This window comes from Oncorhynchus masou, chromosome 12 (genome assembly GCF_036934945.1).
Source record: "Oncorhynchus masou masou isolate Uvic2021 chromosome 12, UVic_Omas_1.1, whole genome shotgun sequence".
Lineage (NCBI taxonomy): Eukaryota > Metazoa > Chordata > Actinopteri > Salmoniformes > Salmonidae > Oncorhynchus > Oncorhynchus masou.
Window position 1 is genome coordinate 25,613,908 of NC_088223.1, and position 26,919 is coordinate 25,640,826.

Here is a 26,919-nt window from a genome sequence, read left to right on the forward strand (position 1 = left end):
TTGATAGTGTCCGAGGGTGTGGCAGGCAGCATGCTCAAGTGCATCGCAGCCATTTTGTAAAAATATTACAATCGAATTTATACCCAAATGTGATATTATAACTCAATACAAGCACCATATTTTGTGAGTTAGCACTGGTACTCATTACAATTTGTTTAGATAAGCAACAATAGACTTGGGATGTGAGGTAAATTGAAAAGAGAATGTACAAAACGTGCAGCGCCATCTTTCTATCCTTGAAGGCACATACAGAAAACAATGATGAAGGTCGTTCTACAACAGCTCGTCACCAAAACTCCATTTTGTTACCATGAAAAACCCATAAAGTGCATGCGCGAAAACGCGTATGACGTCAAAAACGTCACAGGGTATAAATACCAAGCCCCTCCCCTTCCAGTTCATTCCTGGATTTGTTTTGAGGTGAGTAACGTCGAAAGAAATACTGCTACTTTTGGAACAAAAACGACTGCGCAATTATTTATTTTAATCATAATCCATCATAACAAAGCTATTTTAAGATTAAGGTGTGTATGAACACACGAAGAAAACAAGTGAATGTATCTTAAATGTATTTTTCGTTTTGTTTGCTCTTTTTTTCCCCTTCAGGTATTTTGAAGGAAGAGTGGCCGTCGAGGACTTTGAACATTTATTCAAAAAAAAAAAATTTTTTTCTTCAAGTAATGGACATTTGATTACTATTTTTGCCTCCAGTTTGTTCCAGAGGGAAAAGCTAGTTTTTAGCTGCCACAACCCCGCCCATAAACCAGTTTGTTCCAGCCATAGATTGTTAACGTTATAAAAACATGACGGTTAACGATATAAAACTGATGTAACAAGAGATCTGTTGCTGTAAAGCACAATATACAGTAGTAATATAGCTACTCGAGACGCTGAGGTATTTATAGTAAGTGTTTATTTTCAAAGCAATCTGAACCTAAATTCACGAAATTATTAATTGTTTAGTCGTAGATTAAATGTGAAGTGTGCTAGTTGTTCTCCGTACGTGGTTAGCTATTTTTTTGTAGTTCAAATGCAGCGAAGGCTAACGATAGTTTATGAGCTCACACAGGAAAGTGCAGAGTGGAAACGCTCCGGTTCTTTGTGTGTGAGACTGATACAAATCAACTAACACATGTTTTAAGTTAATCATAAGCAATCTACTCATAAAGATTGCCGTAGGAAATATTTTTTTGCCTATGAATCTGGATGTTTTTTCAATCTAAATAGGGGAGAGATACTTGGAATTTACACCTACCGCAATCTATACATAAAGATTGCTTAGATTGAAGATTACGGACTTGTGGTAGTAGTGCGACACTTGTCGTTGTATCGTCGATCTAGTTAGAGCAGGAAATACATTCCCCAGGTGTACGATATGTATACGGCAATCTAAGGATAAAGATTGCCTTATTGAAATGCGCAAGGGAGGGAAACGTCCATTCGAAATATTACAAAAGACATAACGGTGGTGTCGGAATTGCATCAAAATGGCGGGCTTGTTGTCGTTGTCCTTGCAAAACATGCAGCCATAATGGCTACTGTGTTTATATGGAGCGACAGTCGTGTGTTGGCTTCCCAGAATAGCGGGGTCCTTATCGCATGTGTAGCCGTTAAAGCTATAGATAGATACCTTCTCGTTTTTGTCAAATGTAAATTATTCTCCGGCCGTGCAAATGTGATAGTATGTTAGCTGTGTTGTGGCCGGGTTAGCTGGCATACATTGTTCTTTATGTTCTCGAGGCTGTTGCTGCCACGAAGCAGTTAACAAAAGAGGGCAGGGCCTAGATGGATTGTCCGTGTATAACGGGTTAGTTTTTCCCCTTTAACGGCGAACTCCCCTAGCCTGAACTCGGTCATTGAATGGGATCTTTATTCTGGTGGTATGGTAGGGCGTGTATTGCAATGACATGCCATTTGTCATAAGGGGCTCCCAGCTGCGTGATATTTAATTATATAACCGGCATTAACGTGGTGCTTTTGTAAGGCATATACAGTTTCAGTAATTTGATTATCTACAGGCTTTCCATTATTTTCTATTTGTGCCAATCATTTATTTTAGGAATATCTGCTTGGCATAGGCTACAAACAGCAGTAACATTGACCCCATAGGAAAAAAGTGTTTATTTTATATAATAATGATTGTCAACCAGGGTTAAAACTAATATTATGTCAACAAAAATTGCTTGCTATTTATTGGCAGGTGTTTGAGCAAGTGTGACAAGTATTTGTTACGTTGTAGCTAAATGATAACATGTGATATCCCCCTTTCAACTGCATTGCTATATATTTGAGTAAATACAGCAAAGCAATTGTGTGTGTGTGTGTGTGTATGAATATTAATTTACTTGACTTCTCCCCCATTTAATTATTCTTATCAATAACTCCATTCTATTGACTGTGTGTAACAGTTGTGACATTTTCAGGGGTTGTGTGTTATGTCCCGTGTTGTGGAGTTCTGAGACTATATAAAACTTCTACTACAGTTAATCGGGTAAGACCAAACTGATTTCCTCACATGGCATTTCAAAATGAAATACTTGGATATTATCCTAGCAATACCTGGGGATACAGTAATTCAAAGTATATAATGAATAGTCATAACCATATTATGACTTAAAATATTAACATGATAAGGGATCAGTTATGCACTGAACAATGAGGAAAATGCATGCAGAAGTCCCACCCCTGCTGTTAGTGTTATGATTTACACATAGTTTGGGTTTGAGCAAGGCTAAGTAAAAATTATATTTCTATTTTACTGTATTGGTTTAATAGGTTAGTGGAGATTTGACTTTTTTTATATAGGTGAAGGATCCATTTATAGTCACTGGATCCTCAACTGAGGTCGGTCTACTAGTGTTCTCTTTTTATATGGCACAGTAATATGATGGTGGTATTTTCCATTAACTATTCTTGTTTTAACCACCCACCTGTACTTGAGCCAATCTCCTGCTTAGCTTAAGTATACATTTCAAATGTATTCATAGCCAAATTAAATAACTTTCATTTTGTGAATTTGATATTTTTTAATATATTTGTATAAATTTGCTTTGATACATGTATTCATTAATTAGTACTTTGAAATGTGTGGATTTCTTTTGTCTACATTTGCATGGAGGTGTAGTGCTTGTACATTTGATACAATTTGTAATTCCTTGTACTAAGCTATAGGTGGCAGTAAATGCTAAAACATTCATCCACTGCTCCATGGGGGGAGACCATTGAACCAAGGGGGTTGTCATTGGTTATGTTTCAGATGAAATATTCCCTTTATTTTAATGTTAATCATAGGCAATTAACATAGTCCTGTACACTTTAAGGGATGTATGTGCGAGGTCAACCACTTACAAAACCAATACTTACAATATCAATTCAAATAACTTCAATATTACTTTCAAAATAATTATTTATACTTACAAACACACACAAAAGTTAAATATGTTCCTTAGATAACTGAAATTAATAGTACTATGCATTTCTTAGAATAGGCTTTTTCTGCGCTCTGTTCAACCAACTGTATTCCTTGGAGTTCCCGTGCTACCTGAGACTACTGGTAAAGTGACTGCACCCTTCTCTATCAGTGAAGGAGCTGGTCAGTCATTCCAACCACCAGTTTTGTGCACTGCAAGCCTGAAACTGAATACCTGTTGACTTTCAGTTTGAGTGCCTTCCTTGTGTGTGTGTGTGTGTGTGTGCCTCAGTGTTTAGAATCCAATATGTGTCTTTATTAGTAGAGGGGGAAGCTACTCATGGTATTTTCCACCCACCCACACAACGTAGACTAGCATCCTCTGTTACCAGAACATCATCAGTAACATATTCTAGCTTCTGCAGCTCTTGTCACCATGGACATTCAATAGGTAATTTTTCTGAGACTAGAACAGTACAAATGGCAGGTTGACAAGGCTGCTCCTCAGTCCAATGACTCATTTCCCCTCCACTGTAGCTTGTAGGTTTACTGGTTGTTTCCTCATATCCAAGCCTAATCACTCATCTGTTTTTAATTTGCACTTACCATGAACTTGTTTATGTTGTACATATTATGAAGGCAATCATGAGTGGAAGGTTTTGTTGAAACTTCTTTTGTAATGTTTTAATAATCTGAATAAAGCATAGCTACTTGAATGTATTGCGCCGGCCTTGGGGGAAGTCCACATGAACCTATTCTTAAATACAGCCCAACCTGTCATTTTCCCATAATGTGTGGTGTTGAACTGACTCCTTGCATATTTTCTCCCTCTGTTCTATTGAATTACTGACATAGAAAATGAACTAGCAGCATGGCCTATAAGCAGCCTTTGTATTAGCCTCTACCCTGCTGTCTTAGGGGAATCCTCCCGGAGCTGCTGGGAGAACAGGGACAGTAGGCCCTGTCAGTCATTACCTCTTCTCCCTCAGCTATGGGAATAACCCCACAGAACAGACCGATCCATCCCTCCGGAGAAAATGAAATGCACATTTTTTTTCAAGAATGAGGCAACACATCAGTGAGTCATGGTGTTCACTAGTACATGATTTGGAATGTGAAGGCAGCAACTTGGCTGGGGGGTTAGTTGGGACTGTCACTGCCCCCCTTTTCCTTGTTTTCACAGATTTCAGTGTAGCTGAAGATCTAGCAATGTGGGTATTTTTGACGTAGACCTCTGCCCACTGTGATGTTGCTCTGCTTTGTAGCTAGAAGGAAACAGTACAAACTGCAGTATGGATTTCAGCCTTGGTCGGTCGTGTGGTAGAGTGAAGTTTGGAGATGTCTTATGGTTTAGTACCTAGGTTGAATTGTCTGTAAGCCGTTACTTTTTGCAGGATTTAGAGATGAGCGGATGGTGTCAGTTCCAAGGAGCCCTCCCAAAACAAAGTCAAATCTGACATGCCTGGATGCAGTTCAGTGCAAATATCACTTTAGCATTACATTGAAAAATAATATAATAATAACTGTTTAGTAAGCGCCAGAGTTATACGATTTGAAGATATCCTGTAAAGTATGTTTATCTCTTCCTCTCTGAGCAGAGATGGCGGTGGGCCCAGTGGACCCCAGGGAGGTCCTGAAGGGAGTAGAGAACCTGCTGGGGAAAGATGGAGAGCTCCGCAGCCTGGAGGGTGTCCCCAAAGTTTTCAGGTAATTAACATACTGCCATTTTTTTACTTTTATGATGTGCTTTTGAACTTTGTATAACATTTTTCCAGCATTTCTGTTTAGTGTTTTTCATGAATTATTTTGACAGTATTTTGAGTTGCCAGTGTAGACCGTAATGGTAGCATTCTTGTTCTGACCATTGGTTTTCTTGTTTTTTTCTCCACAGTCTCATGAAGGGCTCTCACAAGATGGTGAGCAGGTGTATGTACCTGAATATCCTACTGCAGACCAAGTCCCATGACATTCTCAACCGGTAAGATCTACTCCCATTTTATGTCATCTATTGTTTCGTAACTTGTTTAGTATCTTCACTAGGGAGTTTTCTGTCACTGTGCTACTGCTTGTTCTTTGGGGGGTTGGGGGTCTAGGCCGGATTACTGTAAAGCGCTTTGTGAAAATGGGCAATTTAGATTCAATTTGATTGACTCTTCCATCCCTTCATCCAGGTTTATCCGAGTGGGAGGCTACAAGCTGCTGAACGCGTGGCTGACCTACTCCAAATCTAGCAACAACACCCCCCTGTTACAGCTCATCCTGCTAACGCTGCAGAAACTGCCCCTCACTGTAGACCACCTGAAACAGAACAACACTGCCAAGCTGGTCAAGCAGCTCAGCAAGACTGGAGAGACTGAGGGTATGTTTTTAAACAACTTTCATTTCTCTTGCGTGCCACCCTCTTCAATACACTGAGCTGACTAAATAGACCTCTATGAGGAAATACAGTGGGGCAAAAAAGTATTTAGTCAGCCACCAATTGTGCAAGTTATCCCACTTAAAAAGATGAGAGGCCTGTAATTTTCATCATAGGTACACTTCAACTATGACACAAAATGAGAGAAAATTACATTGTAGGATTTTTAATGAATTTATTTGCAAATTATGGTGGAAAACAAGTATTTGGTTTCCTACAAACAAGCAAGATTGCTGGCTCTCACAGACCTGTAACTTATTCTTTAAGAGGCTCCTCTGTCCTCCACTCGTCGTTACCTGTATTAATGGCACCTGTTTGAACTTGTTATCAGTATAAAAGACACCTGTCCACAACCTCAAACAGTCACACTCCAAACTCCACTATGGCCAAGACCAAAGAGCTGTCAAAGGATACCAGAAACAAAATTGTAGACCTGCACCAGGCTGGGAAGACTGAATCTGCAATAGGTAAGCAGCTTGGTTTGAAGAAATCAACTGTGGGAGCAATTATTAGGAAATAGAAGACATACAAGACCACTGATAATGTCCCTCGATCTGGGGCTCCACGCAAGATCTCACCCCGTGCGGTCAAATTGATCACAAGAACGGTGAGCAAAAATCCCAGAACCACACGGGGCGACCTAGTGAATGACCTGTAGAGAGCTGGGACCAGAGTAACAAAGCCAACCATCAGTAACACACTACGCCGCCAGGGACTCAAATCCCGCAGTGCCAGACGCGTCCCCCTGCTTAAGCCAGTACATGTCCAGGCCCGTCTGAAGTTTGCTAGAGAGCATTTGGATAATCCAGAAGAAGATTGGGAGAATGTCATATGGTCAGATGAAACCAAAATATAACTTTTTGGTAAAAACTCAACTCGTTGTGTTTGGAGGACAAAGAATTCTGAGTTGCATCCAAAGAACACCATACCTACTGTGAAGCATGGGGGTGGAAACATCATGTTTTGGGGCTGTTTTTCTGCAAAGGGACCAGGACGACTGATCCGTGTAAAGGAAAGAATGAATGGGGCCATGTATCGTGAGATTTTGAGTGAAAACCTTCCATCAGCAAGGGCATTGAAGATGAAACGTGGCTGGGTCTTTCAGCATGACAATGATCCCAAACACACCGCCCGGGCAATGGAGTGGCTTCGTAAGAAGCATTTCAAGGTCCTGGAGTGGCCTAGCTAGTCTCCAGATCTCAACCCCATAGAAAATCTTTGGAGGAAGTTGAAAGTCTGTGTTGCCCAGCAACAGCCCCAAAACATCACTGATCAGTGTGTGTGAAAACCTTGTGAGGACTTACAGAAAACATTTGACCTCTGTCATTGCCAACAAAGGGTATATAACAGTATTGAGATAAACTTTTGTTATTGACCAAATACTTATTTTCCACCATAATTTGCAAATAAATTCATTAAAAATCCTACAATGTTTTCCAGGATTTTTTTTTTTTTCTTCTAATTTTGTCTGTCATAGTTGAAGTGTACCTGTGATGAAAATTACAGGCCTCTCATCTTTTTAAGTGGGAGACCTTGCACAATTGGTGGCTGACTAAATACTTTTTTGCCCCACTGCAGTTTAGCATTTTATTTGTCACACTTTCTCACAAACCAAAAGTTAATAATACAGTTCCTAGTGGTGGTATCTGTGCAGTAGATGTAAAAAAATAAAAAAAATAAAAAAAACATGATCGTGTCTGAGGTTGATTTGCAACGAATGTTGTCTCTGTCTCTCAGAGCTGAGGAAGCTGTCTGCTGGGCTGGTGGATGGCTGGATGGCTACCATCCGTTCCCAGAGTGTCTCTGCCACCTCTCCTGCAGGTAACGACTACTCTCCTATCCCTCGTTCCCTAATTTTCACTTTCTTCCTCTTTAACTCTCCGCTCCCCTGTAATCTCAGTTTACGTAACACCCTCTTTCTCTCTCAGATAAGAAACGTAAGAAGGAGGAGGGGAAAGTGCCAGTCCGAGAGGTGAAGGCGGCTGATGGAGGGAAGGCAGCGGAGGAGGAGAGGAAGAGGGAGAAGCCCAAAGCTCACGCTCCCAGCCATGCTAAGATTCGCTCCATAGGTAGCCTACGCTCCCTTCACCACCATCTTGTCAAACTACATGCACACCCTGTCCTCAGTTTATCACAAAGTTTAATTTACAAAATATGGTTCTGTGTATAAGGTTGTCCTTCGATAAAAGACAGGCAACAGTTATATGCAAATGAATAAGTAATTGTGTTTCTGGCTGTAGGGATGAAGCTCCTGCTGTTGCAAAAGTGCTGGATGTTGGACTATATAATATCCTGATCTGACCCTGTCCTGTTTGTTGTTGTCCAGGCCTGGAGATGGATGCTCCCACCCCTGTCCCAGTCAAGAAGCCCCCCGTGGCCCTCCAGCTGGGAGACAAGTACAACATCAAACCATCCCAAGTCCTCAAGAGACCCAGGTAACCTACACTTCAGACAGTAATAACAGCTTTGTTCATATTTGTTCACTGTGTATATTCATCGTCCTTCTGCGTTTTACCAGGCAATAACAGGATAAAAAAAATGGCCTAACCACAACATAAAACACTGCTCAGTGCTTCCCCCTAGGTGGTTAATGAGAGTATTGACAAAACCTGTCTTTGGCAAATGTATTTGCCATATGTAATGAATATATTGGAACTATTACTCACTGAACCTCTCCCATGTATCTCTCTCTACCAGTTTGGGTCCTTTGGAGTCAAATTGAACATGTTTCTCTTGTCTTTCTCTCTACCAGTTTTGGTCCTCTGGACCCTCCCCCTGTGGAGAAGAAGTATAAACCCCTCAACACCACTCCTAACCACACCAAGGAGATCAAGGTGAAGATCATCCCGGCACAACGTAAGACCTCAACAGAAATCGGTATGTACTTATGGACCCCTTTACTGCATGTACAGTAGTAGATTAGACCTAACCCCTCAACATGGAGAAGATTAGACCTAACCCCTCAACATGGAGAAGATGAGACCTAACCCCTCAACATGGAGAAGATGAGACCTAACCCCTCAACATGGAGAAGATTAGACGTAACCCCTCAACATGGAGAAGATGAGACCTAACCTCTCAACATGGAGAAGATTAGACGTAACCCCTCAACATGGAGAAGATTAGACGTAACCTCTCAACATGGAGAAGATTAGACCTAACCTCTCAACATGGAGAAGATTAGACCTAACCTCTCAACATGGAGAAGATTAGACCTAACCTCTCAACATGGAGAAGATTAGACCTAACCTCTTAACATGGAGAAGATTAGACCTAACCTCTCAACATGGAGAAGATTAGACCTAACCTCTCAACATGGAGAAGATTAGACCTAACCTCTCAACATGGAGAAGATTAGACGTAACCCCTCAACATGGAGAAGATGAGACCTAACCCCTCAACATGGAGAAGATTAGACCTAACCCCTCAACATGAAGAAGATTAGACCTAACCTCTCAACATGGAGAAGATTAGACCTAACCTCTCAACATGGAGAAGATTAGACCTAACCTCTCAACATGGAGAAGATTAGACCTAACCTCTCAACATGGAGAAGATTAGACCTAACCTCTCAACATGGAGAAGATTAGACCTAACCCCTCAACATGGAGAATATATCAGGGTTGAGGTCAATTCCTTTTCAATTCAGGGAGTTACGTGAAATTCCAAGTATCCTAAGTACTTGTCTATGAGAACTTTTTGGAATTTGTTTACCTCCTGAGTTGACTAGATTGAAATTGAATTGACCTCCTCAACCCTGGTAGATACCCACACACTGCTGTAAATGTTCCACTACTGGAAGGTCTTCAAGACTGAAACATTACAGTAGACTAAGAGAACATACACATTGTTTCAGAGCATAAACAAACATTTGTTTCTTTCACATGACATGTTGTTTTGCACCCTACCCCTGAGAAAATAGTGTGATGTGTGTAGTACACACTTTGAAACCCATCTCCCCCCCAACAAAACCTGCAGTATTTTGACTGTTAGTGACATGACTAAGGTACCCTCCTCTCTCTGCAGCCCTTGAGGGTACGGGCTTCCTGGATGCCCTAAACTCCGCCCCTGTTTCTCTCATCAAGATCAAGAAGAAGAAAGGAAGGGAAGGGAGAGACCCCAAAGCTGTCTCTCCCACGTCAAACAAGGTAAACACATAACTTCCTGACCAGACAGACAGCACAGACTACTCTCTCTGCTATTCTGACTCTACACCTGAATCTATGGGAAGGCCGTGCAAATGGAATTGAGTATTCACCCATCTCTCTCTCTGTACATCCCTCCTCCTCTCAGCCATGTCCATTCGAGGGTAAACCTCACTATCCGTCACCTCAGGGTGGCACCAAGCCCTCGTCCCCAGAGACCCAGGTGGCCTCCACCACCCCTCCCCACGATGTCCCAGTAGACCTGGAGCAACCCGGCACGCCCGTGCCCGCCGACGACCCAGAGGCCATGGACACGGGCAGCGAGAAGCCCAGCGCCCTGGCTGAACCCCGCGGCGAAGAGGAGGGTCAGCTGACCAAGAAGGGCAAGAAGAAGAAGAGCGTGCGCTGGGCCGAGGAGGAGCAGCTCACACAGTACTTCTACTTCGACCTGGACGAGACCGAGAGAGGTGAGAGAACAAAAACTAACGGTAACTTCAATTCAATTTTTTTCGGTCGGTGTTGTGTGTAATTGCACGTTAAACTGTGGTTGTATAGTCAAACTAGATAGCCAACAGCCCAATAAAGACATGCTCAACACTTTACATTTGACTTTTCTGTTAAATTTAGTCTTTTGGCAGGGATGTGCCTCCCCCTGCTTTTCTGTCATTTATCTTTGAAAAATACCTATTCTCTTGTCAAAATCCAGCTTTTTCTGCTTTTCTATCTTGTCGTGATCACATCCCTGATGTGCCATGGCTAACCTTCTCATTCTGCACCTCTCCTTCCTCCTGTTCCTTCTATCCCCCTCTCCAGTCAACGTCAACAAGGTCAAGGACTTTGGCGAGGCGGCGAAGCGCGAGATGATGATGGACCGCCACACGTTTGAGATGGCGAGGCGCCTGTCCCACGACTCCATGGAGGAGCGCGTCCCCTGGAGCCCCCCGAGGCCCCTGGCCCTCACCGGCCCCCTGGTCAACGCTGGTGCCAATAGCACAGAGAGACTCACACAGAGGGACCGCGAGACGGGCATCCTGCAGGAGATCTTCCTCACCAAGGAGAGGTACGGATTCACACACACCTTAAAATATGGATCTCTATAGCCTAGTGGGTTACCAGGTGCTCAAAATGCCTCACATTCTATTGTGGAAACTCACCTCCTGTTTCTTCTCCTCAGTGTTCCTGACAGCCCCCATGAACCAGAGCCTGAGGCCTACGAACCCATGCCTCCACGCCTCATACCCCTGGACGAGGTGGGATATACCCTTTTCTGTCAATCACTTTGGTGCCGTTTGAAAGATGTTTGGAATGTTTGGAACATAAAATAGGAAACATTACAAGTGTTATCAGTTTTGAATCTGAAAAAAGTGCTAAAGTCCTGTAATACATAAAGACAACGCTCAATGCTCCAAACATCCTCTGTGTCCAGTGAACTAACTCCCTCTCTTCTCTAGGACTCGACCATGGTGGATGACAGCTACATGGAGCCCATGGACACGTCGTCCCAGCCTGGCTCTGGCGTGGGCCCCGGGGGGGTGGAGGGCTCCAAGCTGCCCCCCGTCCTCGCCAACCTCATGGGCAACCTGGGGGCCAACAACCTTTTGAGTAACCTAGGCAACATTGCCCAGGGCACGCTTGGTGCCCCCGCTAACCCCTCCGTCAACGTACAGGAGTTACTCACCTCCATCATGGTAAGTGATATAGCATGAACTAATCCTGTTTTTGTAACCCTGCCATTATGCAATCTCATTGAGAAACTTTATGATTGGAGGATTTCAAGTATTAATGTGTTTACCATAACTGTTTTAAAACAGACCTTCTGGAACCCCCGGAAAAGCCCTGTAACCAGTGTATCTGTGATGTTTATTTTAGTCTGTCATGATTTGGCTTAACCCCTCCCTCCCTCCACTGTAGGGAGCTAGTGGTGGCCAGTCTACTGAGGACCTGATCAAGCAGCCAGACTTCTCTGAGAAGATCAAACAGCTGCTGGGCTCTCTACAGCAGACCCAGAACCAGGGCCCCCCCACCGGACCTCCGCCCGGAGGTACACACAAACCTTTACAGCACACACAGACACACATAAGCACACACAGAACCCCTACACAACACACTATTGATCATCGTCTGTTGCTGGAAAAAGGTATGTGTTATGGCTTTACACCCCCTGGTATATTGTGGATAAAGCGTTACCTGTCTAACAGAACACAGAGGGTGTTCTTTAATGGAAGCCTCTCCAACAAAATCCAGGTACAATCAGGAATTCCCCAGGGCAGCTGTCTCGGCCCCTTTTTTCAATCTTTACTAACGACATTTGAGTAAAGGCAGTGTGTCTGTTTGCGGATGACTCAACACTATACACCTCAGCCACTACAGCGACTGAAATGACTGCAACAACAAGCTGCAGTTAGTTTCAGAATGGGTGGCAATGAATAAGTTAAAATATTTCAAACTAAAAGCATTGTATTTGGGACAAATCATTTACTAAACCTCAACTAAATCTTGTCATGAATAATGTGGTTAATTGAGCAAGTTAAACTGCCATGGTCAAAATATATTGATACAACAGTAGCTAGGATGGGGAGAAGTCTGTCTATAATAAAGCGCTGCTCTGCCTTCTTAACAACACTATCAACAAGGCAGGTCCTGCAGGCCCTAGTTTTGTCGCACCTGGACTACTGTTCAGTCGTGTGGTCAGGTGCCACAAATATAGACTTGCAATTGGCTCAGAACAGGGAAGACCGGCTGGCTCTTGGATGTACACAGAGAGCTAACATTAATCCAATGCATGTAAATCTCTCGTGGCTCAAAATGGAGGAGAGATTGACTTCATCACTACTTTTATTTATGAGAGGTATTGACATGTTGAATGCACCGAGCTGTCTGTCTAAACTACTGGCGCACAGCTCTGACACCCATGCATACCCCACAAAACATCCCACAAGAGGTCTCGTCACAGTCCAGAACAGACTACGGGAGGCGCACAGTACTACATAGTCATGACTACATGACTCTTTTCCACATCAAGTAACTCACGCCAGCAGTAAAATGAGATGTAAAAAGCAGATAAAAAAATACACCTTTTGGAACAGCAGGGACTGTGAAGCAACACAAACACAGGCACAGACACATGCATACATACACACAATAACAAACAGACTATACACACACGTACACATTGATCTTGTGTTGTAGATATGCCTGAGGGTACACACTTAATACGTTGTGAAATCTGTTGTGAATGTACTGTAATGTATAACTGCCTTAATTGTCCTGGACCCCAGGAATAGTAGCTGCTGCCTTGACAACAGCTAATAGGGATCCATAATAAATACACACCTTCCTCTCTCTAGTTCTAACACAAACCAAATATTCTTACATTTCCTCCTACTCTTAACTGTATGTCATGATATGCATACTAGAATGGTTGTTAAAGTATGTCTTTCCTCCACAGTGAGCCAGGGCCTGTTGGGCCACGGTCCAGGCATGAACAACATGCCCAACATGGGCATGCCCATGAACGGAGTGGGGTACCCTCCTGCAGGCAAGCCCCTGGGCCCCGGAGGCCCCCACTATAACCATCCTCCGCCCCCACACAACCATGGACCCCCTGGCTTCAACGCCAACCCCCGCATGATGGGCCCCCCGCCACCCCAGGGCCACGGAGGAGACAACAGCAACTACTGGGGGGACGACTCGATGAGGGGGGGCCCACACCGGGGCGGAGGGGGCCACTTCCACCGAGGGGGCAGAGGGAGAGGAGGGGAACAGGTGGGCTTCAGAGGGAGAGGACGAGGGGGGCCTAGAGGAGGACACAACATGGGAGGTAAGTTGACTTCGAAAGGGAATGTTCCTTCTACAAATGTTATTTCTTTTAGACATATAGGGCCAGTCTGAAACACTACCCTGTGTTGCCCATGTAGGACTCTGCCCCACTATCGTGCAATAAGAGTAAAGACGAAGTTGATTTCCGTTTGCCATCTTCTAGCCTTGATGCAGTCAGTACAGACGTTTGGTTTGCCTGGCTAGTTGTATACTAACTCTGTTCTTTTCTCTCTCCTCTCAGACATGTCCAAGAGGCCAGTGTGTCGCCACTTCATGATGAAAGGAAACTGCCGTTATGAGAGCAACTGTGCTTTCTACCATCCTGGTGTCAACGGTCCTCCCCTGCCCCCCAACCACCCCGCCCACAACCAGTACAATGACCACGGACCCCAACACGGGCACTAGACCACCAACACACCTCGAACACAAAGACATGACAATACCCTGATACTACCACTAGGTGGCAGAACTCCGAATTCATGAGCTGCTGGTTTAGTTTCACCACTGGAACAGAGAGACAGACAGCCCACCAGGCTAGAAAGAGAGTCGAATGTGACCATCAATGTGAGAGACAGACAAGGCTGTGTCCTGCAGCCTTAACAGCTGCTCTGGTCTGGTGATCTCAATGTGGTTTTTCTGCAGGTCTGTTGAAGAAGCAGTTCCACTACTGTTCTCCTACTGTGTGACTGGGACTTTGATATGAAGACTCACCAGTAGCAGAGGAAGATACTGAATATAGAGGGCAGAATCAGACATTTATCTACTACTTCCTCTTCCTCTCTCCCCACACCAACCCAATATGTCCCCCAAGAAATTCTTGACTTCATACGTCCATTTTTGTTTGCCCTGCTCGCTCAAACTCCCTTGATCAGGGACAGAGGACATTGCTTGTACACCAGAATACACAGACGCTCATGTCCTGGCTTTGTAAAAGTATAGGTACTGCTATAGCTGTGAGATGATCATTTAGTATTTTTGTGTAAATGTTTTATTGTGATCATTTTTAACACAGTTGCTTCAGGTTGATGAAGATGTACAGTAACCAGACACTATGACCACTATGACTTATGGTTGCGGTCTGTCACTTTCCCATATAGCCTATCAGCCAGCCTTGTCTAATGCACTTGTCTCTACATCTTTGTCTGCTACTTCAATCAGCACTGAGCTAAGAGGTCAGCAATGAAGATAGCAAATCAATAGAAACATCTCCAGGTCTCCCCAGTATTGAGTTGGACTCTAACATCATTCTGTTTTGTAGTTGTGTAGCGTCACTCCTGCCCTGGCTGTGCCTATTGGACCATGTTTCCCTGACAGACAGGATCTTTAGCTAAACGTCAGCTCCAGAATGAGTCTAAGCCCCACCCTCCCTCCTGAATGACAATGTAGCGCTGTGGTCCCCTGAGTTTTCAAACTGTAGTCAGAAAGACGTGGCCAAATTACAATGGTCAGTACACCATTTTAAAACATATTTACGGCCAAGTGGCATGCAAGAAAGACATGCCACTTTTTCTACCGTAGGATTTCAACAGAAAACAAGACAATGAATGTGAAGTCGACCAAATAATTGTAATATTGTTTGATGTTGTTTGCCAACTTCCCCATAGGCAAGAGAGTTATCAGTTAGGAAGCACTTTAAGAGGAAAGGGCCAAATCCAAGTTGTTTCCACCAGGCAGCCTGACTGACAGGACCCACCACACTGCTTGTTCTGCTACTATCTAGCTTCTGCTCTAGAAAGGCCTGCCTCAAACAGTTCCTCTCAAGATCAAATGAATGAAACAGTATTAAGAAAACGTTTAGCTGAAACACCCATAGGTGAATGTCTACGCACTGAACGAACAAACGTGTTGCGTTTTCTGATAGTGAGTACTAGTGGTCAGTCTATCACAGGAGAGGGAACAACAGGAAAAAGCATTGCTTGATTTGACTGAGCCTTTTACCTAGAAGAGTACATTATAGTGGATGAAGTTCTAGTCTAATGGAAGCCTCTGTGATTTTTATGTATAACCTGTACCACCAGGAGTATATATCTTCCATGTGACAAAAACAATGGTTGGATGCCCTGTGACAGACACACAGTCCCATTTTATAGAAGTGCTTCTTCACACACAGGCCTGTATTAGCTTGTATGGGCTTCAGTGTTCGGTCAGTGTTCTGTCCAACGGGGTAAAACTAAGGAATCATTCTCTGGGTCAACTAATTCAAAGTGTTTTCTGTGAAAACCGTGGCCTTCATGTCTCTTGTGGGACTATAATTATGTCAAATTTTGTTTTGGGTTGGATTTATTGCATTTTTATTTTGATATGATACTGATGAGTTGGATCTCTCCAATTAGGTCCAAGTTTTTGTTAAATTCTTGTATCCATTTATTTTGTACATGTATTAATAAATGTCCTAAAATGAATGTATCCGCGTTGTCTCTGCTGCTGTACTGTTTGTTGCTACCTGGCTACGTGCCAAGCTTTTAATAACCATTTAATCAAGAATCTGCTATTAACAAATCTATCACTGGCTTGGTTTTGTTATTGCTCTACCTTTTTTATTCAACTTTCTCACCCGGACAGTTTCTGGGCGTGTTTCTACAGAAACAGCTAAGTAGTGACATTAACGCAATGCAATTAATTACAGTCGCTGTACTCATAATATGCAGGAGAACTATGGCCTTATGGGTGAGGGTAAACCGAGTTGCAATCCAATTTCAGACGCAATCGTTTGGAAAGGATGAAACCGCGTCTGTGCCACCAGAGAGTACAGAAAGTAGAAAGTGTAGGGCAGGCGGCAGGCTGTCTGCTGCTGGCACAGTCAGTGAAGTCAGCTTAGTTTCCCCCATTGAGACAGTGTCTGTGCCTCGATCTAGGTCGTGAAAAATATAAACATGATAGTGTTTGCTTTAGCAATCTCACTGAAAATAATTTTTGAAAGATACTGTGATAATGCCTCAACTCAAAATAGGACTATTTCATGTTAGATCCCTCTTCCAAGGCAGTCATAGTCAATTAACTAATCACTGATCATAACCTTGATGTGATTGGCCATGACTGAAACAAGGCTTAAGCCTAATGAATTTACTAAATTAAATGAGGCCTCTCCTCCAGTGACCATATCTCCATCCGCATCCTGCAAAAGCATAAGAGATTCTAAAAATGTTTTGCTGCAAATTTAAATGTATTTATTTTCCCGTGGAATAAAAACTGTGGATCTAAATATTTTCCTCACAATCCTGGACTATTGGAACACCATTTTATTATGTTTGCAATCACAACAAGTAATCTGCTCAGACCCCAACCAAGGATTATCAAAAGCTGTGTTATAAATTTTCAGACAACCCAAAGTTTCCTAGATGCCCTTCCAGACTCCCTCCATCTTCCCAAGGACGTTGGAGTACAGAAATCTGTTAACCACCTGAGGATCTAAATGTAACCTTGCGTAATACCCAAGATGTAGTCGCACCTCTAAAAACCAAAAACATTTGTCACAAGAAATTATTTCCCTACCCGAGCCCTGAAGCAAGCTTCCAGATCATTGGAATGGAAATGGCGCTCCACCAAACTGGAAGTCTTCCGACTAGCTTGGAAAGACAGTACCTTGCAATATCGAAGAGCCCTCACTGCTGCTCCATCAGCCTACTTTCCTAACCTGATTGAGGAGAATAAAAACAATACAACATTTATTTTTGATACTGTTGCAAAGCTAACTAAAAAGCAGCATTCCCCTTCAGCAGTAATGAAGTCATGAACTTCTTTGATGAAAAGATCCTGATCATTACAAAGCAAATTACAGACTCCTCTTTGAATCTGCGTATTTCTCCAAAACTCAGTTATCCTGAGTCTGCACAAAACTGCCAGGACCTAAAATCAATGGACCCTCATGTTTTTTTAATCATGTATCTCTCAAAACATTCACGAAAAATAGTAATGGCCTCTAAACCTTCCAGATGCCTGCAAGACCCTATTCCAACTAAACTAATGAAAGAGCTACTTCCTGTGTTTGGCCGTCCTATGTCGAACATAATAAATGGCTCCCTATCCTCCAGATGTGTACCAAACTCACTAAAAGTGGCAGTAATAAAGCCTCTCCTGAAAAATCCAAACCTTGACCCAGAAAATATATCAAATCTCCCATTCCTCTCAATAAAAATGTTAAAAGCTGTTGCGCAGCAACTCACTGCCTTCCTGACGACAAATGATGCATACGAAACACTTCAGTCTGGTTTTAGACTCCATCATAGTACTGAGACTGCACTCGTGAAGGTGGTAATTATGACGTCAGACCAAGGCTCTGCATCTTTCGTCGTGCTCCTAGACCTTAGTGCCGCCTTTGACACCATCAATCACCAAATTCTTTTGGAGAGATTGTAAACCCTAATTGGTTTACACAGACAAGTTCTTGCCTGGTTTAGATCTTATCTGTCAGAAAGATATCAGTTTGTCTCTGTGGATGGTTTGTCCTCTGACAAATAAATTGTTCTTTTCAGTGTTCCTCAAGGTTAGGACCACTGTTATTTTCACTATATATTCTACCTCTTGGTGAAGTCATTCAGAAACACAATGTCAACATTCAATGCTATGCGAACAACACACAGCTGTACATTTCGATGAAACTTGGTGAATCCCCAACATTGCCTACTCTGAAAGCCTGTGTTTCAGACATAAGGAAGTGGATGGTGGCAAACTGTTTGCTTTCAAACACGCACAAAACAGAGATGCTAGTTCTAGGTCTCAAGAAAAAAAGAGATCTGCTGTGTCGCACTCTCATCTATTTCACCTGTATTTGTGATTGTCTCCACCACCCTCCAGGTGTCGCCCATCTTCCCCATTATCCACTGTGTATTTATACCTGTGTTCTCTGTTTGTTTGTTGCCAGTTCATCTTGTTTGTCAAGTCAACCAGTGGTTTTGTGTCTCAGCTCCTGCTTTTCCCAGTCTCTCTCTTTCTCGCCCCCCTGATTTTGACCCTTGCCTGTCCTGAGACCGCCTGCCTGATGACTCTGTCTGACCCTGAGCCTGACTGCCGACCTCTATCTTTGCCCCACCTCTGGATTCTTGACCTCTGCCTACCCTGACCCTGAGCCTGCCTGCCGTTCGGTACTGTTGCCCCACCTCTGGTTTACTGACCCCTGTCTGCCTTGACCTGTCTATTTCCTGTCCCTGTTGGATTATTAAACCATTGTTAATTTGACGTTGTCTGCATCTGGGTCTTACCTTCATACCTGATAGCTGTTTGATCTGACAATGAATCATATTGGTTGTACATTCGTCTCAAATAAAACTGTGAAGGACTTCGGCATCCCTTTGGACCGTGATCTCTCTTTTGACGAACATATCAATAATATTTCAAGGGCACCTTTTTTCGGTCTTTGTAACATTGCAAAAATCTGAAACATTTTGTTTCCAAAATGATGCTTATCCATGCTTTTGTCACTTCTAGATTAGACTACGGCATTGCTCTACCCTCCAGCTACCCAGTTAAACCACTAAATAAACTTCAGTTAGTGCTAAACACGGCTGCTAGAATATTGACTAGAACCAAAACATTTGATCATATTACTCCAGTGCTCGCCTCCCTACACTGTCTTCCTGTTAGGACTAGGGCTGATTTCAAAGTCTTTACTGCTAACCTAAAAGCATTGCATGGACTTGCTCCTAACTATCTCTCTGATTTGGTTCTGCCGTTCATACCTACATACACTACGATCACAAGACACAGGCCTACTTATTGTACCTAGAATTTCTAAGAAAACAGCTGGAGGCAGGGCTTTCTCCTATAGAGCTCCATTATTATGGAATGGTCTGCCTATCCACGTGAGAGACACAGAGTTGGTCTCAACTTTTAAGTCTTTACTGAAGACTCATCTCTTCTGTAGGTCCTAAGATTGAGTGTTGTCTGGCCCAGCGGTGCGAAGGTGAAAGGCAAGGCACTGGAGTGACGAATTGCCCTTGCTGTCTCTGCCTGGCTGGCTCCCCTCTCTCCACTGGGATTCTCTGCCTCTGACCCTATTATGGGGGCTGAGTCACTGGCTTATTAGTGCTCTTCCATGCTGCACCAAGGATGGGTGGGTCACGTTGTGCCAGGATTTTTTCGCTATACTTGACTTGAGTGGGTTGAGTCACTAACGTGATCTTCTGTCCGATTTTGACCCCCCTCGGGCTTGTGCGGTGGAGGATATCTTTGTGGGCTATACTCAACCTTGTCTCAGGTATCCCTCTAGTGGGGCTGGGATTTGGCAAAGTGGATGGGGTTTATCCTGCCTGGTTGTCCCCAGTCCACCTGGTTGTGCTGCCGATCCAGTTTCTGCTGTCTTACCTGCGGCTGGAACCCTGACCTGTTCAAGGGACGTGCTACCTTGTCCCAGATCTGCTGTTTTCGACTCTCTCTATCTCTCTACTGCACCTGCTGTCTCAACCTCTTAATGCTTGGCTATGAAAAGCCAACTGACAATTACTCCTGAGGTGCTGGCCTGTTGTACCCTCTACAACCACTGTGATTATTATTTGACCCTGCTGGTCATCTATGAACGTTTGAACATCTTGAAGAACGATCTGGCCTTAATGACCATGTTCTGTTATAATCTCCACCAAGCACAGCCAGAAGAGGACTGGCCACCCCTCAGAGCCTGATTCCTCTCTAGGTTTCTTCCTAGGTTCTAGGGAGTTTTTCCTAACCACCATGCTTCTACATCTACATTGCTTGCTGTTTGGGGTTTTAAGATGGGTTTCTGTATAAGCACTTTGTGGTGACATTTGCAGATGTAAAAAGGGCTTTATAAATCCATTAACAGTTTTGTTTCAAGTTCTTATCTAACAGATGTTTCGTTATATGAATAAATTCTTACCTCAGTTTCTTTGAAAATAACTGCCATTACTTACACTTGTTTATTTGGAATATTAATGAAGAAGGTTTCATTTAATCAGAAGACCCCAAGAAAGGAACATACACAAGTTTCAGGGGATCTTTAAACAATCTCAAGCGTCATCATGTACATCACACAACCTAATCCAAGCTCCTACGTCCTATTACCATAGTAGTGTATGGTAGAGCCTGGTAGAGTGTATGGCAGATCCGTGTTCTCAGGGCGAGGCTAATGACAGGTGGCCCAGGTGGCAGACGATGCAATGTGTAACCAGGAGTGGCTTTAACCCGGCCCTACACTGCAAATATTGACCCGGGGACAACCCACGTCAGGAACAGAGAGAAAGGAGGATAGTCAGTGCCTTAGGAGCTAAGGACACCTCAGCATTCTGAGAGAGAGCAAGAAAGTAAGAAGCAAATAGGAGTACCAAGCCTTAGTTAGAGTCACCTTAGCATTCTGAGAGTGCGAAGGATCAAGTAAGAAAGAGAGAATACTAAGGACAGCACAGCATTCCACTACTCCAACATCCACACTAGAATTCATGGCAGCCTGATTTCCGGTCCAATGTGATATACTACACAGCCCTATCCTTTTGCATTTCACATAGGTTAAGTAACACACACTCCACACCATCTCATATTACATCAGAATCCCATAAATCCAGATTTGCATCTGGTTGTAAAACAGCATCATTCAAACATGGATTTATGGCACAGTGGAATAAATAAAAAAATGAGTGCAGACATCATTCAGAATGGGATTGGGATGTAATATGCATTGAAGTGTTGTGTTTTAGAGTGTTTCCTAATATGCTTTAGACACATTTCATATTGCATTATAGTCAATGGAAAGTGATGACTAAGCAAAATGTGACAACCAATTATCTCAGGAATGAAACAAAATATTATTTTTTTAAACTAAAAAGTAAACTAAAAAAGTGAAAGTACAAAAAGAGTGAAAATAAGGCCACAAATAATGGGTTAACTTCCCCTTCAATCTGTTAAATCTTTTTGTTTACTTTATGAAAGGTAAATTATTACTATTTCAAATGTTTTTTTTAAATATTTCATCTTTAACTCTGCGTTGTTGGAAAAAGACCTGTATGTAAGCATTTCACTGTAGTTTATTTGATTTGATTGAGAATGATGTCAATCTTACGGATCGGACCTGATCCATGAACTGACTAATAGCCCCGATATCAAGCAGATTGCTAGATTTAATGCTGACCTGTCCTTGGATCTGTGCCAACTATTACGATTCAACAGTTCCGTTACCCATTCTTATTATAAAAGGAAAACGTACATAACAACACTATAAAATCCTACTTTAATCAAACTTAAATATACCTTAAAATGGCAGTCTGATAGTGAAATAACGGCGAGAAAGTCCAAATTCTAGAAACGATGGAACTGTCTGCCTCTACATATTCCATCAGAGCTTTGGGGGGAGAGAGGGAGAGGGTTGGTGTGTGGGAGGGGCCATCAGGTGAGCTTGGGGCCGGTGTATAAGAGCATGTCCAGGTGATAGAGAAGGGACACGGCAGTGCGAGTAGCAGCAGAGAAAAGGAGACTTACAAAGGTGCCACGGAGAACAGGTAGGAAATATATCTCTCCCTCCACCACAAATCTTTCTCCACTATCCTTTATCCCTCAATCTGATCCTTTTCTTGGTAAATGTGCCTTAAATGCTGTGAACTTTTCCAGACTCTTTCAGTCTATAAAAACGTGAACAACTCTGAATAGATGTGCAATTACTTGTAATTCTGCATGGCAGTTATTCATTATTGTTTCCACTCAGCTATAATTTTGAGTTATAATAATATGAGGACAGAAGCAGATTATCTGTGCAGTTTTGTGACATGCATGTGGTATCTGGGTCTGTATTCACAATGATACAGAATAGAGGTGCTGATATAGGATCAGTTTTGACTTGTAGATCACAATGATTAAAATGATATGGACAGGGGGAACATGATCCCCAATCAGCCCTCCTACCTACTCTGAGATGCTCAATAATAAACTCTTGTTTCCTTCCAGAAAGGTATTAATCATGATCCGAGGTCTGCTGTTGGTGTTGTTTGTCCTTGTGGCCGTAGCCGTGTCTTCATCTTTGGCCAAGCCTGAGAAGAACATTGCCAAGAGGGGGAAGAGGATCCCTCAGACTCTCTCTAGAGGTAACACTCACTCCCGTTACTATTTTTCAAGGCTTATCACAGTGTAGTGTTTGAATGAATGAAAGAAAGAAAGGGTTTAATAGTACAGTACACTTTTTCCTTATTCTCAAAGCACTGGTCTGTGTGGTCTGAGATATCTAATGAATAGTGCTGACATACGATTCCTTATTCTACATGTCAGTGGAGGCATGTCTGTTCTACGCAATATATCTCTACCTGAATGTTCTGTAATGTTGCACCTTCCTGAGCGGACCCCTGGTATTCTGACACTGTTCTTCCTTTCGGTCTCCTGTAGGCTGGGGTGATCAGCTGATCTGGGCTCAAACCTATGAGGAGGCTCTGTACTGGGCCAGGGCACAGTGAGTGAACAAACTTTTATGACTACATGCGAAATGGCATCCTATTTCTTATGTGGTGCACAATAGGGAATAGGGTGTTATTTCACATACATACAGTGGGGCAAAAAAGTATTTAGTCAGCCACCAATTGTGCAAGTTCTCCCACTTAAAAAGATGAGAGAGGCCTGTAATTTTCATCATAGGTACACTTCAACTATGACAGACAAAATGAGGGAAAAAAATCCAGAAAATCACATTTTAGGATTTTTAATGAATTTATTTGCAAATTATGGTGGAAAATAAGTATTTGGTCACCTACAAACAAGCAAGATTTCTGGCTCTCACAGACCTCTAACTTCTTCTTTAAGAGGCTCCTCTGTCCTCCACTCGTTACCTGTATTAATGGCACCTGTTTAAACTTGTTATCAGTATAAAAGACACCTGTCCACAACCTCAAACAGTCACACTCCAAACTCTACTATGGCCAAGACCAAAGAGCTGTCAAAGGACACCAGAAACAAAATTGTAGACCTGCACCAGGCTGGGAAGACTGAATCTGCAATAGGTAAGTAGCTTGGTTTGAAGAAATCAACTGTGGGAGCAATTATTAGGTAATGGAAGACATACAAGACCACTGATAATCTCCCTCGATCTGGGGCTCCACGCAAGATCTCACCCCGTGAGGTCAAAATGATCACAAGAACGGTGAGCAAAAATCCCAGAACCACACGGGGGGACCTAGTGAAAGACCTGCAGAGAGCTGGGACCAAAGTAACAAAGCCTACCATCAGTAACACACTACGCCGCCAGGGACTCAAATCCTGCAGTGCCAGACGTGTCCCCCTGTTTAGGCCAGTGCATGTCCAGGCCCGTCTGAAGTTTGCTAGAGATCATTTGGATGATCCAGAAGAAGATTGGGAGAATGTCATATGGTCAGATGAAACCAAACTAGAACTTTTTGGTAAAATCTCAACTCGTTGTGTTTGGAGGACAAAGAATGCTGAGTTGCATCCAAAGAACACCATACCTACTGTGTAGAATGGGGGTGGCAACATCATGCTTTGGGGCAGTTTTTCTGCAAAGGGACCAGGACGACTGATCCGTGTAAAGGAAAGAATGAATGGGGCCATATATCGTGAGATTTTGAGTGAAAACCTCCTTCCATCAGCAAGGGCATTAAAGATGAAACGTGGCTGGGTCTTTCAGCATAACAATGATCCCAAACACACCGCCCGGGCAACGAAGGAGTGGCTTCGTAAGAAGCATTTCAAGGTCCTGGAGTGGCCTAGCCAGTCTCCAGATCTCAACCCCATAGAAAATCTTTGGAGGGAGTTGAAAGTCCGTGTTGTCAAGCAACAGCCCCAAAACATCACTGCTCTAGTAGAAATCTGCATGGAGGAATGGGACAAAATACCAGCAACAGTGTGTGAAAACCTTGTGAAGACTTACAGAAAACATTTGACCTCTGTCATTGCCAACAAAGGGTATATAACAAAGTATTGAGAAACTTTTATTATTGACCAAACACTTATTTTCCACCATAATTTGCAAATAAATTAATTAAAAATCCTACAATGTGATTTTCTGGATTTTTTTCTCTCATTTTGTTTGTCATAGTTGAAGTGTACCTATGATGAAAATTACAGGCCTCTCTCATCTTTTTAAGTGGGAGAACTTGCACAATTGCTGGCTGACTAAAAACTTTTTTGCCCCACTGTATAATAGATCTGGATAACTGTGTGTTGTCTTCGCAAAAAAGCAAATACATTTCAAGGCATTCCTTGGCATCTCCTTTCTATTCTATTCTGTTGTAACCAGAACTACTTTGTCTCCACAGGAACAAGCCTCTGATGGTCATCTTTCACCTGGAGGACTGTCCCCACAGCGCATGTAAGACCCTGATCTCTAACCCCTGACCTCTAACCCCTGACCTACAGCAAATAAACTGCCACTTTCTTGCACTTTCCTGAACAGAATCCGGGTTAAAGTCCCTCCCTTGGCTAGTTATGCATCCTGGCATTCTCCCAAATTGTGATGCAACATTCAGTTGTATTAGATGCCAGGACTTGTTTAAACAACAATTATCAAACTCGTAGTAGAACAAACAGGACACTGTTTGCCAAGGTGTTATATATCTCTAGCATCCTAGTATGTTGCTCAACTGTTAATAGATGGAGATCTCTTTAGTCAATATAATGTTTTCCATAATTTATTTCATGATCTCTTTCGTGTATCCAGCCATGAAGAAGGCCTTCGCTGAAGACAAGGACATCCAGAAGGTACTTGATGAAGACTTCATCATTCTCAATCTGGTGGTGAGTTTTCAATTCAGACTTTGGAAAATGTTACTAGAATCACGCCAAGCACAATACATACATTCATTATCTTTTGATCTATTTTATGATTTTACTCTATAGTATATATACTTTTTTGTATTCATATTTTACTTTTGTTTTTGTTTTTTTAAACAGACATTTAGTATCTAGAAAGACAAATAATGACATTGTTTCTCTCCCTGCGTTATCAGTATGAAACCACAGACAAGCATCTCTCCCCTGATGGCCAGTATGTCCCCAGAATCATCTTTGTCGGTGAGTGATGAGGGCACGTTTTCCATGCAGCATTACATGCTAACAAATTTCAAGACTTTGTCTTTGATGGCATCAAACAAAAGTGACAGATTTGAATCAATAGTTCTCTCTCGCTCGCTCACTCTCTCTCCCCCTCCCCCTCTCTCTCTTTCTCTTCCCTCAGATCCCTCTATGACGGTGAGAGCTGACATCACAGGACGCTACTCCAACCGCATGTACGCCTATGAGCCTTCTGACACCCAACTCTGTGAGTACAACTTGATCTTATCTCCCTCTTGAATGTTTGATTGCATACTAACAGTTTACATACTGTTAATAAATCAGTATTTAGTAGATTAGAAATATTTGAGCATTTATACACATTTATAAGGTTTTATAAATGTAAGGTATTAGAAATTGTAACCAGACATTGTTTTATAATTCAAATATATTACGTTTGGCCATTAGTGCCATCATCAACAACAACAAATTACTCCTCTGTGAGAAACAACCTGCTCTTGAACGACTCTTGTGTGACTTAGTCTTGACTTCTCTTGAGTGACTCTTCATTTTCCCTTCTCCCTACAGTGTTGAGCAACATGCAGAAGGCCAAGAAGCTGCTGAAGACTGAGTTGTAAGCACTGACAAAGCATGTGACCCGTTGACCTTTGGCCTGTGACTTCAGAGGTTTTCTGAACATTCTCAGAATGATCTCTGGAGCCTAGGAGTCAGCCAGTGGGATACTGTCACCATGTAAACCTAAGCACTGGAAAAAACTAGTCTTCATTTTCACAAACTAATTTAAATGTTTTTGCGGGGATTTTCCCTGAAACTCTGTCTTTGTAATGTATTGCTGTACATCTAAGATGTATTTTTATTAAATATAGTGCCATTCTTAAATTATGTGTGTATTATTGTAAAACCAGAGTTACCAGTATTACATTTTTTGACTCAAGTTAAAAGAGCTATTAAAAAGACAGAAACTGTGTGTGCATGAATGTGTGTGTGCATGAATGTGTGTGTACATGAATGTGTGTGTACATGAATGTGTGTGTGCATGTGTATGTGTGTAGCTAGGGAGTGAGTGCTGACATCCTGGTCACATCCTGAATGGGCTTGGCCATTGAGGGTATGAAAGAACTTTTCCTGAGTCACTCCTGGTTGCCTGGTTACTGAACCGGTCACAGCCTGGTTGCCTGGCT

General features: G+C 42.7%; 2 protein-coding genes across 5 annotated transcripts; both read left to right on the forward strand.

The window, feature by feature from the left end:
* Positions 1 to 395: 395 nt before the first annotated feature.
* Positions 396 to 16,191, forward strand: LOC135549759 (serine/threonine-protein phosphatase 1 regulatory subunit 10-like). 3 transcript variants are annotated; one of them, XM_064980026.1, is made up of 17 exons: positions 396 to 420; positions 607 to 904; positions 5,008 to 5,116; positions 5,301 to 5,387; positions 5,581 to 5,768; positions 7,563 to 7,646; positions 7,754 to 7,894; positions 8,152 to 8,260; positions 8,578 to 8,702; positions 9,852 to 9,973; positions 10,119 to 10,458; positions 10,784 to 11,030; positions 11,145 to 11,220; positions 11,422 to 11,658; positions 11,882 to 12,011; positions 13,419 to 13,790; positions 14,031 to 16,191. In XM_064980026.1, the coding sequence occupies exons 3-17, from the start codon at positions 5,010 to 5,012 to the stop codon at positions 14,192 to 14,194; spliced, it is 2,529 nt and encodes an 842-aa protein (XP_064836098.1). In that variant the 5' UTR covers positions 396 to 420; positions 607 to 904; positions 5,008 to 5,009; the 3' UTR covers positions 14,195 to 16,191. The 3 variants fall into 3 exon arrangements, with proteins under 3 accessions (XP_064836098.1, XP_064836100.1, XP_064836099.1); XM_064980028.1 differs by having other exon boundaries at positions 10,119 to 10,437; XM_064980027.1 differs by having other exon boundaries at positions 607 to 895.
* Positions 16,192 to 22,140: 5,949 nt separating this feature from the next.
* On the forward strand, positions 22,141 to 26,617 carry LOC135549761 (anterior gradient protein 2 homolog). Of its 2 annotated transcripts, none has more exons than XM_064980029.1 (8): positions 22,141 to 22,230; positions 22,673 to 22,809; positions 23,105 to 23,168; positions 24,985 to 25,037; positions 25,386 to 25,462; positions 25,675 to 25,738; positions 25,902 to 25,985; positions 26,306 to 26,617. In XM_064980029.1, exons 2-8 carry the CDS (start codon positions 22,686 to 22,688, stop codon positions 26,353 to 26,355), a joined length of 516 nt encoding a protein of 171 aa, XP_064836101.1. In that variant the 5' UTR covers positions 22,141 to 22,230; positions 22,673 to 22,685; the 3' UTR covers positions 26,356 to 26,617. The 2 variants fall into 2 exon arrangements, with proteins under 2 accessions (XP_064836101.1, XP_064836102.1); XM_064980030.1 differs by having other exon boundaries at positions 22,677 to 22,809.
* Positions 26,618 to 26,919: the final 302 nt, after the last annotated feature.

Coding starts and splice junctions, on each gene's coding strand:
- LOC135549761 (XM_064980029.1), top strand. CDS start 22,686: ATGATCCGAGGTCTGCTGTTGGTGTTGTTTGTCCTTGTGGCCGTAGCC. Junction 23,169..24,984: donor CTGTACTGGGCCAGGGCACA/GTGAGTGAACAA, acceptor TTGTCTCCACAG/GAACAAGCCTCTGATGGTCA. Junction 25,038..25,385: donor GGACTGTCCCCACAGCGCAT/GTAAGACCCTGA, acceptor TCGTGTATCCAG/CCATGAAGAAGGCCTTCGCT.
- LOC135549759 (XM_064980026.1), top strand. CDS start 5,010: ATGGCGGTGGGCCCAGTGGACCCCAGGGAGGTCCTGAAGGGAGTAGAG. Junction 7,647..7,753: donor CTCTGCCACCTCTCCTGCAG/GTAACGACTACT, acceptor TTTCTCTCTCAG/ATAAGAAACGTAAGAAGGAG. Junction 10,459..10,783: donor TGAGAGAACAAAAACTAACG/GTAACTTCAATT, acceptor CCCCCTCTCCAG/TCAACGTCAACAAGGTCAAG.